The sequence below is a fragment of the Panthera pardus genome, unplaced genomic scaffold (genome assembly GCF_024362965.1).
Source record: "Panthera pardus isolate Hobbes unplaced genomic scaffold, ASM2436296v1 HiC_scaffold_9, whole genome shotgun sequence".
Taxonomy (NCBI): domain Eukaryota; kingdom Metazoa; phylum Chordata; class Mammalia; order Carnivora; family Felidae; genus Panthera; species Panthera pardus.
Window position 1 is genome coordinate 6,224,263 of NW_026527024.1, and position 14,425 is coordinate 6,238,687.

Genomic DNA, 14,425 nt, shown 5'->3' on the forward strand with positions numbered 1-14,425 from the left:
ACTGAGACGTCTGTGCCGTGCGCGGGGCCGAGCCCGCGAGCATGCGTGCTGTGGCCGTGAGCGGGGCCGGGCCGGCGAGCACGCGCGGCGTGGCAGAGCCGCCGCCGGCACGCCGAACTCGGCGCTGTGCGCGGGGCGGGGCGGGGCCGTTGAGCATGCGCGCCGGGGCGCGGAGGCCGCGGCCGCGGTTGCTGGGCAACGGCGAGCGGCGCGGAGGTCGGTTCTGGGGGCGGGTGCCACCGGCGCGGGGCGGAAGCGCGGCCGCGGGGACCCCGTCGGGCAGCGCAGGCCCTCGGTCCCCCGCGCGGCCTACTTAATCGCGACCGTTGTTGGGAGGGCCGAACCTCCGGCCGGTGTGTGCGAGCGGTGACACTGGCCGTCACTGAGCGGGAGCCGAGCCCACAGGTAGGGCGAAGTTGTTACGGAGCACCTGCACCGGTAGCCTGCGCGTCTGCGCGCTGCTGCCCCCCTCGGCGCCGTGTCCCCACGTCGCACGAACGAGGGGGCCACCAGCTACCGAACAGCGAGGCAGCGTGTCGGGCTGCCTTCTCTCGTGTGCGTGCTTGCCATTAGCATGCTTATCGATAAGCTTGAGGTCACGTAGACACTCTGGCACCACCGTGGAGATTTTTGTGACCAAGCCCTAACACTTCTAACTAGTTAATGGTGGAATTTACCAAGAAAGAATGTTCTCGTTAATTTTGGCTCTTAAAGCTGGGCAAGGATCAAGTTTCTAACCCTCCCATTGTTGCAGACTGATTAATTATGTAATCTTGAAGGAGCCACTGATCTCTGGATTTGTTTTCTCCTTTATAAAATGGAGTGGGACTAGATATCTGATGATATCTATTATCCGGTAATGATATTATCATTAACTCGGAAAGTTCATGATACTGTGGGGCGGAGAAGGTACACGCTTTTCAGAAGCTCTTCCGTTGACGTGAATCATAGTGGCTTAGGGTGCAGTCACTTGAGATAAAACTGTAGGCTGTAGATAGCTAGCTGTGATAATTAAAGAGTTGTTAGTATGATGTAAATTATGTTCTGCCAGGGTACAGGTGTTGTGAAAGAAGAAGATTCTGGAAGGGATCCGCAGCATTTCAAACCCCTTGTGCCATTACTGCAACTTACACTGTCCTGATGAAAAGGCTGGATGGAAACTTCCTGCTTGGGGGTGGCCTGGGTGGCCCAGTCCGTTAAGCATTCGACTTTGGCTCCGGCCCTGATCTCGTGGTTCCTGAGTTTGAGCCCCACGTCAGGCTCCGAGCTGACAGCTCAGAGCCTCTCTCCCTCTCTCGGCCCCTCCCCCCCTCGAAACTAAACATTTAAAAATTTAAAAAGAAAGAAAGAAGGGAGGGAGGAAGGAACTTCTTGCATGCCTGCCTTGAGGCCAGATTGGAAAGCGAGCACGGAAACTGCCTTCTAGTTTCCGAAGCGTCTTAGCCCCCACTCAGCCTCGGAAACATCACAGCTTTGTTTCCCGTATCCTCACTTTCCACTCGACAGCAACTTTATTCTTCTCGACTAATTTAATGCAGGTGTTGATCCTTAGATACATATTTTGGATTTCTTGCTTTCTAGTCTTAAAATTAGGCCCCATTTCCTAGATGACTTTAATAACTACTGTTTCTCTCCATTCCTGTGGATTTTGGACCCTTGTCTTCAGAAGCTGGACCCTTGCCTAAACACTAAAACTAAAAGGGCCAATTCAAATTCTTCCACCGGTTTCAAAGGGAATTGGAGCAAGAATAACCACTTACAGAGTATCTTCTGCATGAAAGGGCCCTTTAGACACTTTGCAGGGTGGTCTCATTTAATCCTAAAAATAACCCTGCAAGGAGTGCATTATTACGTCTGTTTTAAGGTGAGGACACTACAACTCAGATATAGTATCTTGCCCAGCAACAGGTTTGTTCCCCGTATTCTGTATCTCTATGTTCTGGACAGACTGAGGTCACAGGACTCCCCTTGAATTCCAGGATATTCGTGGTTCCCTTTCCCCCGTAAATAATAAACACAGGCCGAGTTCCCCAGTGCCTCGTCTCCTCCCGATCCTGGGGTGTTAAGTGTGCTCATTTCCCTCTTATCTTTCCTTCAGCCCCCAGCTTAAATGTCCTCTTAAAGAGATACTTCACTTACTATTCTCTGATCTCATCAGTCTGAAATTTTGTTGTGTTTACGTACAATGCTGTATCCAGCAATGGATTGTTCTCGTTTATATTCACATGATCCCTCCCACTAGCTGGAGATTCGAGGACAGGGCTCAGTGGGTCGTGACTGGTGTGAGTCTCTCTAGAATCACGGTGCGTGGCTCAGTGCTGTGCTTTGGCAGACATTCGCGGATCAATCAGGCTCCCAAACATACCTTCCCCATAAACTTCAGAAGAGATGTTTACGTACACTCTAACTCTGACTTCCTGTTGCTTTTGTCTCTGCGGTGGGAGAATTCAGGGGATGTGACACGACGATCGAACCCGACAGGGCCGAGCGGCGCCTCTCCGGACTCAGCATGCTACAACGTAAGGTATGCAATCCTGCGTGTAAACAAACACTGTTTTACTCCTGAATACATTTTAATTCAGCCATCTGAAAGTATAAAAATACAGTTGCAAGACCTCGCTCCAATGAGGAACTGTCCCCTTAGTCCCCACTAAAGCATCCCATAGCTGTGCAGTTTTCGTCTAAGTTTTCACCAAAAAAGCACATACTTAAATGCAAGAGTCTCTTTCATATTACAGAAGCCAGATTTGCCTTGAGTCTAATTTTACTGTAGTGAAACAGAATGTGTTCAGGCATGCGCAACTTTTATAGGTCATGACGAATTAATTCATATTTAAGACCTCAGTAATTAAACGATATTACTATGTCGCCAACACACATGGGGACACCGGGCTTCCCTGCACCTAGGTGACATGGGTCAAGCACTGTTTACTATTAACTTTGGTCTAGTGTGTTGCCAGGGCTGAGTAGTAAAGGCTAAGTTTTCTTCCAAATGATGTATTACATAACGTTCTGCATGTAAGGCTTTTTTCCTACTTTTTAGGGTCATTCATCTAAACAAGATAACTTAGCAGTCACTGCAGTTGCTTTACAAGATCACATTTTACATGACCTTCAACTTCGAAATCTTTCAATAGCAGATCCTTCCAAGACAAAGGCACAACAGAGAGACACCAGATCCAAGTCTCTAAAAAGAAATACAAAAGCAGTAGTAGATACTGGCCTTAAAACAACAGTACAAGGCCCTAAAGTGGAAGATCCAGAAAAAGAATATGTTCTTGATCCAAAACCACCACCATTAACTTTAGGTAAGTTCATCTCATCATTCATATTTTGGCTTATTAGAGCTAACGAATCTAGTTGAGATTAATAGTATAATTTTTTTTTTCTGGAACAGAAATTATTCTCATTTATAATCTTACAGAAATATATGCACGTGCTAAAGTTTAAAAATTACGGGGACGATCTGGGCAAGAAAATAAAGATGAATAAGTAAAAATAGTAGAATACGGTAACTATCCACTGGTCCAGACTGGCGGAAATCAGGCACTCTCACAGGTGAACGGGAACTAATAAATCTATAGACAGGGGCCAGAACTCGAAAATCACCGTCCGGCCAACAGCACAGGAAGAACAAGCGTCAGCAGATGCCGAGGCCGGGGGGAGGCCATGTTGAGACGCGGATGTAGTCACAGCCTCACAGAGTGTCCACTCACCACAGAGGGAGACGCCGCAGCCTCATGTTGGTGACACTGTGCCAGCAGCACCCTGACCAAGTGATCCAAGTGCCGTCACCATAGGGCCCCGCGCTGACAGCACGCGCCCCAACCCCGTGCTCTGAGAAAGTGCCGTCGCCAAAATGCACATGTGAATTTGATCATGAGGACACTTCAGACACACCCAAACTGACGGACATTCTACAGTTTTGGGCCTCTCTTCAAAAGTGTCAAGGAGAGCAAATGAAGACAGAGAAACCGTCCCAGGTTAGAGGGGACGCAGGGGATAGGACAGCAGACTGCAGTGTGTGATCTGGGACAAAAAGAGGACTTCAGTGAGACAAGAACGAGATCCGTGAGGAATACAGACGAACTGGCACCTGCTAGATCACCATGAATTCCCTCATTTTGATCATCGAACCAGGGTTATGTAAAATATTAACATTTGGGGAAACTGGGTAAAAGGCACACGAGGATTCTTTATACTGGTTTTACAGCGTTTTGCAAGTCTCAAATTACTTTAGGCTGTAAATTTAGAAATAGAGAAGAGTTTTAAACGATGCCGGGCACGGAAAATAGGTTTGTCTGGGGGCGTGGAGCCCTCGCGCGCGTGTGCTGGCTGGAGGCGTGCTGGGAGGCCTGGGGGCTGCGGCCGCACAGCGTGGAGGGGAGCCTGCCACCACAGCGGTGCCCAGCGGACACCTGTCACTGTCCTCTGAACCGCAAACGGTGCCGGCCGTATTCTAGGAGACGGCGTAGCTCAAGAACATGCAGAGGCTTGGTATGATGTTATATAATAACTTAGTGACTGTCTTCCTTTGTGCGTCTGTAATTTACGGATTTGATCAAGTAGATGATCATCATAGTTTAGCAGGAAAGATTTAAATTAGACATCAGGAAGAACTTCACAACTTGGAAAATAAGGGAGATTAAAGAGGAGAGGAAATGACATACTCTTTCAGGAGCTGTTCACATTTGCAAAAAAAAGTCTTAACTGTTCTGCTCATTAATCACTGATAAGGTTGAATCATGTTTTGTTTTGTTTTTTAAGTTTATTTAGTTTGAGAGAGAGAGTGCATGTGCCAACAGGGGAGGGGCAGAGAGAGAGAGAGAGAGAGAGAGAGAGAGAGAATCCGAGGCAGGCACCGTGCTGACAGTGTGGACGCCAACTCAGGGCTCAAACTCACAAACCGTGAGATCATGACCTGAGCTGAAATCAAGAGCCAGACACTCAACAGACTGAGCCACCCAGGCGCCCAAATCATATGTTTCATTACTGCCTTTACCTGGTATTGCAGTCAGGTCTCTGTTTGCTGATTTGGTGGTGTTCTTTATGTACTCTGCATATTAATCCCTCATTGATTTACCACTGAGAAGATCTGCTCCTGGCCTGGTACCTCTTTTAATTTTATGTGTTATTTTTTATTGAATAAAATATTCCTTCTGATTACTGTCAAATCCATCGGCTTTTCTCTGTTATAGTTTATGCTTTGGGGGATTTAAGGTATCCTTATCCATTCTGAGATGACAAAGATTTTCCACATTTTCTTTATTTACCTTCAAAGTTTTGCCTTTCCCATTTAGACCTCGTCACAGTTTATTTTGCACAAGGTACTGGGAACAGCAGTTGACAGAAGCATTTATGTCAGCACACTGTTACCTGTTGTTTGCTGAGCCGCAGCACCCCCCTTCTTCCTGTGCCAGGATCCCACGGTCACACAGAGGGAGAGAGAGGAGGGTTATGATTTGGGGGCTTCTGTCTCTGGACCAGTATTTTACTGTTTTAATTAATAAGAGCTTTCTAATATGTCTTAATAACTGGTAGGAAAAGACCCAAAATTATCCCCCCAAAAAAGTTCTTAGAAGAATATTCTTTCAGTACACTAAAGGACAGTTTGTGGAGCCACTCCTTCTGGAACCTTCCATCACCGTGCTCCCATGTGGATCACTGCCGTGCGGGGCGAGCGCAGGGCCCACAGCCGGGGGTCTCCTCCATGTGCCCCAAGGGCTGGCCCCGTCCTGCACTCCCACCTGTACCCACCCGACTGCCACCACTCCTCCGGGCATGTGCCCCACTGGCAGCCTCCCAGGAGCAGGTGCGTGGGGGCCCGCGCCTTGGGCCGTCTATGTGGGCGCAGGCCTCCCACGCTGGCCCACCCGTGTTCTACCCCCGCTTTCCCTCAGCTCCTCCTCTCAGCCAGCTGGCCTGCACTCCCCCTTCCTGTCTTCCAGCTGACGCTCACGTCTCCACGACACAAGTTCCCATTTTGGAGCGCTCTGTCGGTGCTCAGAGTGTCCCTGGCACAGCTTCCTACTCTGGTTTCCAGCTGCAACACCTCACCGTCCGTCTGCGGAGAGCCCGCGGGGGGCGCCGCACCTGCTCCCTCACCCGGGGAGGCACTGGACTCCCACTGCGGCATGAGCTGCACACTTGACCCAGGAGAACACATGCCGGCTGTCAGGTATCGCTTCGGTGGTCAGTCCATCCTGACAGTAATTCTGCCTCATAGGAATCTTTAGCAAGGGAGAAACTTGATTGATACTCACTCTGTGAAGGTCACCGGTGGCAAAAAGTGGGCTGAATCGGAAGAAGACAACACTGAAGGCTGAACCCTAAAACAGGCGACAAGTGAGAACCTTTGGCCAAGACATGTGGACACTTCAGATTCTTCAACTTCTCTCCCTGAAAACCGGATGGCAGTCCTGCCTACGTGGAGAATACTGTGAAAATGACACAAGTATGGCAAGTTCTTTGTAAATAAAAGCGTTCCTACCGTTGACCTTTAGCACCCATAGAAGACCAGTGTTCCCCATATGGTGGAAGAAAGCACGCCGTATGTTTTGTTTTCAAATTTGTTTGCAGAACAATGTCATTAAATTACGAGTACTACGTTCCGGATGTATTGTACCTTCATTTTCTCTTGTTTTCACTTCAGCTCAGAAGTTGGGCCTGTTTGAACCTCCCCCATTGCCACTATCATCAGAGGAATGGGAAAAAGTGAAACAAAGATCCATCACGCAAGGGGACTCAACGCAGCCATGCCCAATCTGCAAAGAAGAATTTGAACTTCGCCCCCAGGTGTGTAGCGGGAAAATCAGATAAGCAGGCTTGGGGACTAGACTAAGCTGGAGCTTAAGATCCCAGCCTTCATTTCTCCAATTTCTTCCGCCTACGTGACCTCAAATACTTACATTTTCTCTCGTTAATTAGAGTGTGTGTGTGAGAGAGGTAAACACTCTCATTAAACAGTTTTGTTTATTTACCGAATGATATTCTCAAGCACAAAGTCTGTACAAAAGGAATGCTCCTGTTCCCCTGGCCGGAAACGAGCTAGAGGGTGAGCGGAGGCCTGCAGTGCAGGAAGAAGGAGAGCAAAGGGGAATTTTAAGTTGTTTTGTGAACTGAAATCATAAAAAAAAAAAAAAGAAAGAAAGAAAGAAAAAAGGAAGGAAGGAAGGAAGAAAGAAAAAAAAAGAAAAAGAAAAACTTGAATCTCCAAAGAATTTGTATAAGAATGTTTAAGTAAAATCTTTTAATGTCTTTATTCACGAACCCTTACCATAGTAGGGTTGACTTATAGACAGTATGCAGTCGAGGCGCGTCGTAGAGATTTCTGTGCATACGGTGCCTGCCCAATCTCCTGTGATCTCCTCACACTTAGGGGCGCTCCCCCCTCGAGGATCTGGCGTTTTGTTTTAAGCTCGCAGCCGCCCTACAGTGCTTTCCTGTGGGCGCTGCCCGCGCTTCCTACCGAGCAGGTGCAGGTTTGCTGGAAAATGCAGCAAACAGAGTCAGAGCAGGCCCTCAGTTCATAGCCTGGGAACCTCGGGCTTTCCTCACTACCTGGCACATAACTCTCAAACTTAATTTGTTTTAATGAGTTTCATCGTTAACAAGTTAGTTCACAGCCATAAAACGTTTGTTCTTTACTAATTTGAATTCACAGGTTATTTTAAACGTACTTATTGTATTCCAGCTCTCTATCGAGACCTCATCTTACCTGTATGAAAGCTGGGGATCTGGGAAAGATTTTAGCCCTTAAACCACAGAATTATCATCTAGGATAATTGAGTATTTTGGTGGGGCAAGAGTGACTAGAACCACAACTAGTCTTTCCGGCCCCAGCAACGTCTTTTTTAATTACGCTGTAAATACTGAGGCTGACTGGTGTGTGAAGAATGACAGCTTATGCAAGTGTCTTAGAGGGAGCAGGGACGGGATGCACCATGCCCATCCCTTCCATTCTGCTGTTTATACATTTCTCACTCAGTCTTTATTTCGTTTGGTCACAGTTACAGACACTTGTGTTCATTTTGCATGTTTACTTCGTTTATTGTTCTGTGTTTAGAGTTGTCCTTAGTCACAAACAACAGCTGGTATGCCCTCCAGCATTTATGATTTCAGAGGACCTCGGTTATCTTGTGCGTCCCAGAGGGAGGCATGGTACCCATTTAATAGATGAGGGCACAAGCAAGTCAAGTGACCCACACCAGGGTGACTCAGGAAGTATGTTCAAGGTCAGCTGGAACCTAGTCCCAACTTCTAGCATATGGACCACCACTTGGTCATTTACTTTTATCTCAGATAATGTTCGCCGATAACAAACATTTATGGACGTTTACAAGTATATTTTAGGGGCACCTGGGTGGCTCAGTCGGTTAAATCTGATTCTTGATTTTGGCTCAGGTCATGATCTCACAGTTCATGGGATCGAGCCCCACATCAGGCTCTGTGCTGGCAGCTCAGAGCCTGCTTGGGATTCTTAATCTCTCTCTCTCCCCCTCCCCAGCTCATGCTCTGTTTCTCAAAATAAACATTAAAAAAGAGTTTATTTTAAATATACAGAAGTACAGTGTTATTCAACATAGATCCTCAAATATCTGCTGATGAAACACTGACGGATATTCCACAAAGAATGCAAAATCGAGCACACCAAAGGGTGCTATTAGATTAATGGCGATAATTAACGAGGACCCGTGTTACTAAGGTTTTCCAGTTTAGGCTTATTGGCAGTCAGTTTCAAGCCAAGGTTTTTTAACTTTGTGGGTTCTATCTAGTCCAGTATTTCTTCCATTCTTCCTGTTTAAGAGGGGAAGAGTAGAGTGAAGGAAGCGGGTGGGGGGAACCGGGGAAGTGTTCACAGCGGGAGTAGTGTTAGAGGCTGCTGGGAGCTGAGCCCCTCGACGCCCCTCTCCTCCTCTCTGGGAGAAGCCAGGGCCGCGGGCCCTCTCGCCGGGCTCCCTCCGTGCGCGTGCTCGCAGCTCACTGGGGCTGGTGTCCTGGTATCACCCCCTGGTTCTCCTTCCAGAAGAACCACCTACCCTCTTCCTTATTCCACAGCCCAGAATATCACTATGCGGTGGAGAATTTGGGTCACAGAGAGGTGATGCTTTCTTGTGAGCGCACTTTCCCTGCATTTCAGAGAGAACAAGTGTTTCGTATGTGTGTAGGATTTATTGCTGTTTAAACTGAAGTGTGTTAGAATTAATAAAGCTGCCATCGGTTGAACAAAGCCCTAAGCAAAGACATTTGTTCGCGCTCCCCCGTCTCCTCCTTGGGCACCTCCCTCCCCACGCGCCAGCCCCCTTCCCTCCCAGGGTCTGCCCAGGAAACACGTCTATTTCCTAATATATTTAACACACTCATTTTAACGGCTTACTAGCAATCATCCTGTGTTTGATGTTTCAGATTGTTGTTCACGGAGTTTTTCTTGTCGAGAGGAGATACCTGTGCTGTGCTCAACTTTAAATATTAGAAATATCAAGGTTATTAGTCTGCTTTTTTAATTTTTCAAAGAAACAACACAGCCTACCTTTTAAGCATTCAGAATTTTTCTTTTAATTAATGCATTTATGCTGCTGCTCTTTGAAAACCAATTTAAACTTCAAACATTTTTGTCTTCTCGCAAACAGGTGCTGCTTTCATGTTCGCATGTGTTTCACAGAGTGAGTGAGTCCCGCCTCCTTCCCTCGTAAAGTGTGCAGCGCGTCGCCCGTGTAGCGATCGCTCATTCAAAGTCTCCTGAAAAGAACCACTTACTTTATCCGTAACCACCGCTGAGCGTTAGAAATATGACTTTAGGCTACAGTGCAGTTCATCCTGTTTTGGAAGTCACGAGTCTTCTGCGACGAAAGACCCGAAAGTGTTTGTATAACGCACTCCTCCTGGTGGCACATCAAAGTGACGGCCCGCTTCCCAGGCCTGACTGCGGTAGCCTCACGCACGAGCCGTCACCTCCCTTGACGCGAGCTGTTGGCAGGAGTTTTTGATGTAGCTGCATGTACATTCTTGTAAAATTTCACTTTTGGAACGAGTTTCATGAGGAAGGTGTTACCATCTGATGAAACTTCTTCCCTTTATGCTCTAATCTAAATTGGACTGTCTCATAATTATGAGAGAAAAGAGCGCTATAATTACATTCGAGGTAAAAATGTTATTTATAAGTAATTACTTATAAAACGTTCAATGTTTTTCTTCAGGCATGCCTCCAGGCTTTTGAAAAATTCGCAAATAAAAAAACCTGCCCCCTCTGTAGAAAGAATCAGTACCAAACCAGAGTGATTCACGACGGAGCGCGGCTGTTCAAAGTAAAGTGTGCGACAAGGTAGGAAGGGTCCCCTGCGCCCGCGGGCCCCACGGCCCACCTGGGATGCGCTGTCCTGCAGCCCAGCCTTGACGATTCACGTTCAAGGTCATGGGGATATTGCCTCCCGCCTCGACCGCGGCCCCACCCCACCCCACCCCGGTCTCGCCCGGGGTGAAATGCCTGTCGAAGCCGTCCTGAGTCAGTCATTTCAAACTCCTGTGTTCCAGGATCCAGGCCTCCTGGAGGGGACACGTGGTTAGGAAGTGGTACCGAGACCTGAGGAGAACAGTGCCGCCCACGGACGCCAAGTTGAGGAGAAAATTCTTTGAAGGAAAGGTAGGGGAAGGCCCTCGATCCCCCAGAGTGCGCGCGCACGGGTGAGACTCAGTGGGGGCAGGAAGACCAGCAGAGGCTGGGGACGCCCGACGCTCGTTCGTGCGCGGGCTTTTTGAAAACGGTGGAGATGCTGCGAAAAATCCCGGTCAACGTAAACTGACTTTCCAACCCAGACAGTGGGGGACAGATCTTCTCTTCTAGTGAAACCATGAAATTCATAAAATTGGAAGGAGTTTAAATTCAAAACAACTTTCGTCTGGCCATTTCGTGACACCCGCTTAAATAATCTCTCAGGGTAAAGGAATGGAAACAAGCTTACTTTCTCACACCCCCTGCATTGCGAGTTCCAAGAGCAGGAGGAACTTTGTACAAATGAAGGCCTGCAGCGCTGCGTTTTACTGGGGCCTCCCAGGGCCTCCCAGAGTCAGCAAATGTGAGAGTTTCGGAAATAAGGAACGGCAGTTTCTGCCCTTTCTTTAAACCTTTTTTTCCCAAATTTTTTAATGTTTATTTTTGAGAGAGAGACAAAGCAGGAGAGGGGCAGAGAGAGAGGGAGACACAGAATCCGAAGCGGGCTCCGGGCTCCGAGCCGTCAGCACAGAGCCCGACGCGGGGCTCGAACCAATGACCATGAGATCATGACGTCAGCCAAAGCCAGACACTCAGCCAACTGAGCCACCCGGGGGCCCTTTAAACCTTTTTTTTTTTTATCGGTTACGTTTACCTTTTTTGGCTTAGCAATTTTCCATCATCGAAGCCCATACAGAAGGGACAGATTTCGCACAGCGGAAGGAGCCGGCTGAGCCCAGGCTCCCACCCCAGCTCCGCCCTCATGCGCTTTGGGGCTCCAGGCGTGTGTAACAGGACAGTGATAATCTCGACCTTGCAGCGGGGCCCTAACAAGTGGAGTTGTGTTGACAGAGGCCTAGCACACAGCAGGCGCTCGGCAGTGTATGTCCGTCATAAGTGCCGATACGTTGTTTGAGTTCATCTTTATGTTACCTGCTTCAGATCGAGTGGTAGTGTATATTTTTTAAAGTTTATTTATTTTTGAGAGACAGAGGGCAGGAGAGCACGCACGTGTGAGTGGGGGAGGGGCGGAGAGGGAGAGAGAGAATCCCAAGCAGACTCTGCGCGGTCAGCGCGGAGCCTGACTCGGGGCTCGAGCTCACGAGCTGTGAGGTCCTGACCTGAGCCGACATCAAGAGTCAGACACTTAACCACCTGAGCCTCCCAAGCACCCTGATAGTCCATACTGTTTTTGCTAGCGTGTCCTGTATGAGACTATGGCATTCTCACATGAGGTGAGCTTTAAATCTCTAAGAATTCACAGTCACACTTTCCTGTAATCATTATGTATGGAAGTTTCCCTTACACATTTATTTAGATCTTTCCCACACTTGTTTCTTTTTAGCCTGCACTCCATAGAAAATTACTCTCTACCGTATAGAGGGATCCCTCTTCTCCCCGTCGTTATCGTGCCTTCAGTGTGTAAAGCATAAGTGACCTCAGTCCTGTGCTTTGGGGGAAGAGGCTGATGTTCACGACGTGCTTCCTGGTTTTATCCGACTCCCAATCTGACCTTCTCGGGTGAGGTACTGTCTCTGTGCATCTTGTAAACCCCCCCTTCCTCATCTGCGCCCTGGCTGGGGGGCTTCTGAGAGCGCCCGGAACTGTACAGGGGTCCTGGAGGTATGCACTGAGGCTCGGCCCTCAAACAGGACGGTGCTGGATGTTCCCAGGGCCCTTTCCGATCACTCAGGTCGTTGGTCCAGGCGACATAGTTACGGGTGTGTGCGAAAGAAAATTGGGACCCTGGCTGACTGTGATGGCGTTATGTCTCGGATTTAATCAAGAAAACACAGCTGATTTGTGCTCAGGAGCAGGACAACACCAAATGCAACGTGTGAGTAAATAACCCTAAAACCCTGTATCTCGAAGACAAGACCGCACCACTGATGGAGGGAGGAGCTTGTAGGGCGAGGGCAGCCTGAGCGCCGGGGGGATGCACCACGAGTGCTGCCTGGCCCCACGGGAGGGGTCCTCTCGGGCCCACGGGGGACATAGGCGCAGGGTGGCTCTGGCAGATGAGCGGGGCCCACAGCAGCCCCTGCTGGCTGCCCAAGTGGAGGTGGGCAGAGGGAGGGCGGGGGCTGTAGAGGGAGAATCTGCCATCCGATATAAGAAAAAACCATTTTCTGAGTCAACGATGCACGTTGTAGCGTGAACTGAGGAGCAAAACACATTTAGGGAAATGGGACAGTCCCGGTGAAAGCCCCCTGCCCACATCGGCGTACGGGGTGGACACGAGAAACGCCGTGCATTCTTCAGCACCATCTACTGGACAGGAGGGACGGCCAATCGGCTACAACTCCCAAAGTTACTGCATAAGAAGAGTATGTGCCACCTCCATTTGTCTTGGACAAGTGACCCTTTCCTCTGAGGGCGCTGACCTCCCTTCCGGCTCTCCGTTCCTCTGAGCTTTGCATCTAGTTTTTAAAAGTCCTTGTCCACCGACCAAGATAATGGGCTGCCTGCTGCTCACCGCGGTACACCTGTCTTCTGGCCAGTTAGCTGTCCCAGCGCCGTCCTCCGCCTTCCTCACACCCGCCATCTCTCCAGGGGTCACTCACTCTCAAGTCCGCGAACGGGGTTCTCGGCCTGCTATTTTCTCTACTCTGCACACTGACAGTAATTCTTAGTAATTCTAATGTAATAATGGCTTTCGAATCAGAAATTATTGATTTTTTTCTCTTAGAAAATTTTAATTACACATGATAGTCATTTTACCTACGCGTATAAATTTTTCATTTGCATATGCCATCTTATAATCATTTTTGAAAATATAGGCTACACTTTTTCACATAAAGCAGAGTCATGAGACTCGACCGATTCTATATCTACACACAAATACGTGCGCGCACACACACATAAACACACAATTACATACCCATGCACAGACACACGTGTAAAGACACACACGGTGATTCAGATCGTTCTTCCCCAGAAGTATCGATTTAATGTTAGACTCAATTTGTTGCACAACTAGGCATTTTATAATTTTTTCAGCTGTCTTTTTATTATTATTATTAACTCTGTAATCCTCACTCTCTCTGCTAGTTTCCTAAATCTCTGTAATTTCTTCTTACCTCATTCTACTCCCTTATCCCATTTGGCCATAAACACTGAAATCTATACCCAAGCCTCATTTGATTTTTTTAAATGCTAATCCCAGTTACTTAACACACAGTGTAATATGTTCCAGGTGTACAATGTAGTGATTCAACACCACACCACCCGGTGCTCATCACAAGTGCATCCTTAATCCCCATCACCCGTTTCCCTATCCTCCACCCACCTCCTCTTTGGTGACCATCAGTGTGTTCTCTGTAGTTAAGAGTCTGTATCTTGGTTTGTCTCTCGTCTCGCTCTCTTTTTTCCTTTGCTCATTTGCTTTGTTTCTTCAATTCCACATAAGAGTGAAGTCCTATGGTATTTGTCTTTCTCTGACTGACTGACTTGCTTAGTTAGCATTGTACTCTCTAGATCTATCCATGTTGTTGCAGATGTCAAGATTACATTTTTTCATGCCTGAGTAATATTCTATTGTGTAGATATACCACATCTTTATCCGTTCATTAGTTGATGGACACTTGGGCCGCTTCCATGATTTGGCTACTGTAAATAATGCTGCAGTCAACAGGGGTGTGTGTATCCTTTTGAGTTAGTGTTTTTGTGTTCTTTGGGTAAACCGCCAGTAGTGTAATTACTGGGTCCTGGGGTGGT

At 48.1% G+C, this 14,425-nt stretch overlaps 2 protein-coding genes across 14 annotated transcripts in view; one reads left to right on the plus strand and one right to left on the minus strand.

Moving 5' to 3' along the window:
• Window positions 1-229: 229 nt before the first annotated feature.
• The window catches only part of RNF32 (ring finger protein 32), a 50,890-nt gene continuing 36,694 nt past the window's right edge, over window positions 230-14,425 (plus strand). The window contains exons 1-7 of one of the 13 annotated variants that reach the window (XM_019424916.2): window positions 230-405; window positions 2,445-2,524; window positions 3,044-3,308; window positions 6,653-6,795; window positions 9,630-9,662; window positions 10,197-10,321; window positions 10,531-10,639. In XM_019424916.2, the coding sequence (XP_019280461.2) occupies window positions 2,510-2,524; window positions 3,044-3,308; window positions 6,653-6,795; window positions 9,630-9,662; window positions 10,197-10,321; window positions 10,531-10,639 (690 nt within the window). In that variant the 5' untranslated portion in view covers window positions 230-405; window positions 2,445-2,509. Of the gene's footprint in view, window positions 406-427; window positions 2,525-3,043; window positions 3,309-6,652; window positions 6,796-8,106; window positions 8,235-9,629; window positions 9,663-10,196; window positions 10,322-10,530; window positions 10,640-11,377; window positions 11,591-12,401; window positions 12,546-14,425 lie in introns of those variants that run through there. The other 12 variants (XM_053898735.1, XM_019424925.2, XM_019424917.2 and 9 more) reach the window with 12 other exon arrangements.
• Window positions 7,241-14,425, minus strand: part of LMBR1 (limb development membrane protein 1) — a 194,908-nt gene continuing 187,723 nt past the window's right edge. The window contains exon 16 of the mRNA XM_053898732.1: window positions 7,241-7,486. Coding sequence (XP_053754707.1) covers window positions 7,413-7,486 — 74 coding nt within the window. The 3' untranslated portion in view covers window positions 7,241-7,412. The remainder of the gene's footprint in view (window positions 7,487-14,425) is intronic.